General features: G+C 36.9%; 1 protein-coding gene across 1 annotated transcript; it reads left to right on the forward strand.

Moving 5' to 3' along the window:
- Positions 1-3,029: 3,029 nt before the first annotated feature.
- On the forward strand, positions 3,030-3,656 carry LOC138881777 (uncharacterized). The gene has a single exon (XM_070162041.1). It carries the CDS (start codon positions 3,030-3,032, stop codon positions 3,654-3,656), a length of 627 nt encoding a protein of 208 aa, XP_070018142.1.
- Positions 3,657-6,414: the final 2,758 nt, after the last annotated feature.

The following is a 6,414-nucleotide window of genomic DNA, read 5'->3' on the forward strand; positions in this document are numbered from 1 at the left end:
GACCTCAAGGATCTCAGGCAGTGCTCACACCTAGACTTTTCTTAAACAACAACTGATTTAGGTGCAGTGTAGAAAGGCCAGCTCTAACATGCCAGAGTTCAAAGAGATCTCAAGGGGTCTCAAGGCAGTACACATATCATAGGGGCAGAACCTAATATTCTAAGAGTAAAGTGAGAGTGCTTGACATAGTTTTTTGTTGAAAATAGTACAGAGATGACTTCAGAAGTGGAAATTTTTTTCAGAAACAGGAAATAACTTAGTGGTAAAAGATAATTTAAGAAGAGTACCAAGCAGCAGACAATCAATTGGTCATAAGAGACATCCAGATTCAGAAAAGAGCATTTAACAAATAGATCTTCACATGGGGATAAAGGGATTGTGGCACATAGAATCACATTAGGGTACATGCATAGGGATAGGGGAAACATATAGTCACAAATTGCATGCAACACTTAGGATCAGTGAGTAGTTAGGACATAGATAATAGTTGACATGTCTTTAATAGGTTTAAACATACAGTTAGGCCATGCTAGGTGAAGAAGTAAGAAGGAAAAGGTGCAGAGTATAAAGCATGCGTTGAACATGACAAAGTTTAGACATGCTGAGCAAAGAAATAAATAGGAATACAAGTTGAAATCATAACTGATGAACTAGTGCAGGAATGAAACACATAGGGTTTGGATCTCAAAACTTAATTAGAGACATACCAGCTGAAGAAAGGGTGCAGAATATAAAGCAAATAAAGTTCCAATATCTAACCTTGGCTTTCAGCCAGCTAGATTGGTGAGTATCACAAGTAGCAGCAGAGAAAGAGAACTTTAGAGTTTAATGAGTAGTGATTTTGAACTAATGTTCGTTGTCCAGAAATTAAAATAAGAGGGGGTTTATATAGTCATCAAAAGCTTGACAAATTATGTAGTAAATCAGGGAAGTCACATGTAAATCAGCAAGTTGTTCCCTTAATCAAGGGATAATTAAATCAACGGTAAAACATGCTAAGTATTTAAGGAAAAAAATCAAGTAAGGTTTAGGTATAGAATAGGTAATTAGGGGTAAATGAACAGAAGTTTTAATTAAGGAAACAAATCAGTAAAAATCGGCTAAATACAAATAAGGCAAGGAAAAATAATTAAGGCAAGCAATTCAATCAAATCGAGTAGGAAGGTAAGAATCGAAAGTTTAAGGGAAAGCGTTCAAATCAAACCAAGAAATAAGGAGTTTAGAATATTCAAGGATTCAATCAAAAAGAAAGTCATGAAAGAGTCAACATGTTTAGCATATAAAATAAGGTTAAACATGAATAGTCAGTAATTGACATATAACTTTAACAAGACAAAAAGTTAAACAACACTGATTCAATGAGAAAGATACAGGTCTTGATATGAATAGTCAAGACGAACACACGCACAAAGAATCAATGAAAGTTCAAACTAAGAAATTCAGTAGAAGCACATTAGGACAAGAAAATCACAAGAAATCACAAGAACCCAAAGCAAGAACACAATCAGATATACTAGTACTCAGAAACCAAATGAAGAACCAAAAATTAGGGCTTTTGGTACAAGCGAGTTAAGGTTGTAGCAGACTCATAAAATCAGCCAAAATACATGAGAAGCAGAAGATTAAACACAAAAAATCATCAAAAAAAATTTAAAAAGAAATTCTTGAAACCCTAATTTTAGGAAAAGATGAAAATCACTTGAAAATCATACGATTCTTGTAAAGAATCTTAAGGTTGTTGTAAAACTCACATAAAATAAACCCAAATCACCTCAGATCTGTACAGATCTAAGAGGTTTAGAAAAAGAAATTAGGGTTTCGAAGAGAACGACACAGAGATGAAGAAACATACTGAGAAATGCATAGATCGTGGTCAATATAGGACGATCCTACTCGGAATCACACTGGAATGGCCTGAAACAGGCGAGGGAGGATCCATAGATGCAAGTCACTAGCCATGGTCCCTTGAGGGCCCTGGAGATGGCAAGAATAACGTGAGAGAGGCCATTAGAGGCCCGGGAGGTTGTAAGAAACCACCGGAGAGAGCCATAGATGAAGGCCAGTGGGATTGGATTCGGGTTAGGTTGTGAGCGTTTGGGAGTAGAGAGGATTAGGTGACGACGGGGGAAGGGTGGTAAAATGATTACGGTTTTGGGGTATATGTTAGCTTAATTATGGAAAGGGGAAACCTGGACCGTTGATCAAAATGATCAACGACTAGGATTTGGCCGAGTATTGGGTTGGGCAGATAGGTATTTGACCGGGGTAGGTTTAGGTTTAAAAGTTGGGCTGGGTATTGGGTTAGAATTAAGGCTGAAATTGAAAGAAAAATAGGCTAGGTTTTAAATAGCGACTTTTAATCCTATATAATTTATAAAAATAATAAATGATTTCTAAAAAATATTTTCGTGTACTAAAATGATTTATTAACATTTAAAAAATATAAGAGATTATTTTATGCATCAATAACGTAATTATGCATTAGTATGGCTATTATTGCAAGAATATGTAATTTAGCCTAAAAATATAAATGCAATTAAAAATATTTAAATAATATTTTGGCATAAATAAAGAATTTAGATGACTAAATTACCACAACAATAATTTGAAGGATAATTATTGGAAGTTTTATAAATAAAAAGGGAAGAAATAAATCAATTTGGAGCTTTTAAGAATTATAAAAAATTATAAAATGCTTATGCATGCTTATAACTGCATATATGCTATTTTGAAAGTGTATATATATATATATATATATATATATATATATATATATATATATATATATATATATATATATATTTAAAATATATAAGGAAAAATTGGGTATCAACAACTGCACCACCATTCTCTACTACGACACAACCAACAATGCTAGGCCATACTTCGAGCCTCCAACTTTCACTTTTCAAGTCCCGCAATTTCAACTAGACACGGCTTATGTCACCCCAAACTCTTACCCTCAGCAACCGCAATATGAGTCTCCAATGGAATAGGAAAGAACTGCAAGAAACCCCGAGCAAGAAGAAATGGCTCGGAAGATGAAAAGCCTCAAACAAAGTCTTAAGAACATGCAAGGCCTGAGTGGCCAAAAGAGTATCTCGTACTACAATATGTGCATGTTTCCTCATGTTCATTTGCCCGTTGGCTTTGAAATGCCAAAATTTGAAAAATACGACGGGCACGGAGACTCGATCACTCATTTGAAGCGATATTGCAATCAGCTGAGAGGGGCAGGTAGAAAAGAAGATCTTTTGATGGCCTATTTCGAGGAGAGCTTGACGGGAATTGCGTTAGAATGGTACATGGACCAGGATATCTCCCATTGGCATATATGGGACGACTTGGCCCGAGTTTTCGTCAGGCAATTTCAATACAATATTGATATATCTCCATATAGGAATTCCCTGACCAATTTCAAGAAGAAAACTACGGAAAGTTTCCATGAATACGCTATCAAGTGGCATGAGCAAGCAGCCAGAGTGAAACCGCCTATGGATGAGACAAAAATGGTCAATGTTTTCTTGCAGGCCCAAGAGGTCGATTACTTTCAGAACATGATGTCTGTCATGGGCAAACCTTTTGCAGAGGCTATAAAAATCGAAGAAATTGTAGAAAATAGCTTGAAAATAGTTAAGACGAACACAAGCACATAGAATCAGTGAAAGGTCAAACTAAGAAATTCTATAGAAGCATATTAGGACAAGAAAATCACGAGAAATCACAAGAACCCAAAGCAAGAACACAATCAGATGTACTAATACTCAAAAACCAAACGAAGAACCAAAAATTAGAGCTTTTGGTACAAGCGAGTTAAGGTTGTAGCAGACTCATAAAATCAGTCAAAATATATGAGAAGCAGAAGATTAAACACAAAAAGTCATCAAATAATTTTAAAAAAAAAATCTGGAAACCCTAGTTTTAGGAAAAGATGAAAATCACTTGAAAATCATACGATTCTTGTAAATAATCTTAAGATTGTTGTAAAACTCACATAAAACAAACCCAAATCACCTCAGATCTGTACAGATCTAAGAGGTTTAGAAAAAGAAATTAGGATTTCGAAGAGAACGGCACAGAGATGATGAAACATACTGAGAAACCCATAGATTGTAGTCAATATAGGACGATCTTACTCGGAATTACATTGGAATGGACTGAAACAGGCGAGGGAGGAGCCATAGATGCAAGTCACTAGCCCTGGTCCCTTGAGGGCCTTGAAGATGGCAAGAATAACGTGAGAGAGGCCATTGGAGGCCTGGGAGGTGGTGAGAAACCACTGGAGAGAGCCATAGATGAAGGTCAGTGGGATTGGATTAGGTGACGACGGGGGAAGGGTGGTAAAATGATTAGTGTTTTGGGGTATAGGTTAGTTTAATTATGGAAATGAGGACCTTGGACCGTTGATCAAAATGATCAACGGCCAAGATTTGGCCGGGTATTCGGTTGGGCAGATGGATATTTGGGCCTAGGTTGGTTTAGGTTTAAAAGTTGGGCTGGGTATTGGGTTAGAATTAAGGCTGAAATTGAACTAAAAACAGGCTAAGTTTTAAATAGCCACTTTTAATCCTATATAGTTTATAAAAATAATAAATCATTTCTAAAAAATATTTTCGTGTACTAAAATGATTTAAAATAGCTTTTTAACATTTTAAAAATATAAGATATCATTTTATGCATCAATAACGTAATTATGCATTAACAGGGCTATTATTGCAAAGATATGCAATTTAGCCTAAAAAATGTAAATGCAATTAAAAAATATATTAAAAATATTTAAACAATATTTTGGCATAAATAAAGAATTTAGATGACTAAATCACCACAAAAATAATTTGAAAGATAATTATTGGAAGTTTTATAAATAAAAAGGGAATAAATAAATCAATTTGGAGCTTTTAAAAATTATAAAAAAAATTATATAAAATATTATAAAATACTTATGCATGCTTATAACTGCATATTTGCTATTTTGAAAGTATATAAATGCATTAAAAATATATAAGAAAAAATTGGGTATCAACAACTTCCCCTCTTTACCCGAAAAGGATGAAAGAGTTTTCGGGTAAAGAAATGATGGCCCATTTGACCGGACAGAATACTTTGAAAGACAGAGGCCGGACTCTGGCCTTGATTTGCCTACATATCCCTAGTCTTACAGGAATCAGGCCATGTGTAGTTCTGAATTCATTGGCGAAATATACTGATGAAGTCATCGCAAGAACGGACACGGGATGCAAAAGCGACTATGGTGAGTGGTTAAGTTTGAGACAGTTGAAGAAACTGGAGCAAGGTCGCTCCTGCTAGGATAGCGGTTTCGTGCTGGTCACCTGCAGATTAAAAGATGTTGTCGACATGTATTTGCACGAAAATTTAAACATGATGTATATTCCCTTTGGACTATGAAGGTTGTCTTTGGACGGTTAAAGATGACGTCCTTGGACCATGACGTCCTGGTCCTTGAATTGTTTAGTGAGGGATTCGCATGCAAAGAAATGTTGTTCTCGGGCCATGTGGATGGTGCCTCCGAACCATGACGCCTTTGAATAATGATATGCAAATTTGAGGGATCCTCAAACCATGGCATGGTGTCTTCCGGCTATGAGGATGATGCCTTTTAGACTATGACGCCTTTGGATAGATTGGCGATATTTCATCCTATGATATGCAATAATATGATGTTAACAAGACAAGGCTTAGTCTCGTGAAATGGAGGGCAGAGCTTAGCACGATTGAAAAGCAAATAGATAGTATTGGAAATAGAGCAATATTTGTGCAAAGAGGGACAATGCGTAGTCCCATGAAGATGGGGAGGCAAGGATTAGCCTCATGCAAATAGGGAGGAAAGAATTAGCCTCATGCAGGTATGGAGGCAGGGATTAGCCTCATGCATATGGGGAAGCAAAGATTAACTTCATGCAAAAATGCAAATAGGGAGGCAGGGATTAGCCTCATGCAAATAGGGAGGTAGGGATTAGCCTCATACAGATATGAAGGCAGGGATTAGCCTCATGTAAGATAGGGAGGCAGGTATTAGCTTCATGCGGATATGGAGGCAGGGATTAGCCTAATGCAAATAGGGAGGCAGGGATTAGCCTCATGCAAATATAGTGGCAAGGATTAGCCTCATGCAAATATGGAGGCAAGGATTAGCCTCATGCAAGTAGGGAGGCAGTGATTAGCTTCATGCAGATATGGAGGTAGGGATTAGCCTCATGCAAGATAGGGAGGCAGGGATTAGCCTCATGCAGATAGGAAGGTAGGGATTAGCCTCATGCAAGATAGGGAGGCAGGTATTAGTCTCATGCAAGTAGGGAGGCAAGGACTAGCCTCATGCAAGTACGGATGCAAGGATTAGCCTCATGCAAGTATGGAGGCAAAGGTTAGCCTCATGCAAGTACGGAGGCAAGGATT

Source organism: Nicotiana sylvestris, chromosome 11 (assembly GCF_000393655.2).
Source record: "Nicotiana sylvestris chromosome 11, ASM39365v2, whole genome shotgun sequence".
NCBI classification, from domain to species: Eukaryota; Viridiplantae; Streptophyta; class Magnoliopsida; order Solanales; family Solanaceae; genus Nicotiana; species Nicotiana sylvestris.

Excerpts from the sequence above, each read along its gene's own strand:
- LOC138881777 (XM_070162041.1), top strand. The coding sequence starts at position 3,030 with ATGGCTCGGAAGATGAAAAGCCTCAAACAAAGTCTTAAGAACATGCAA.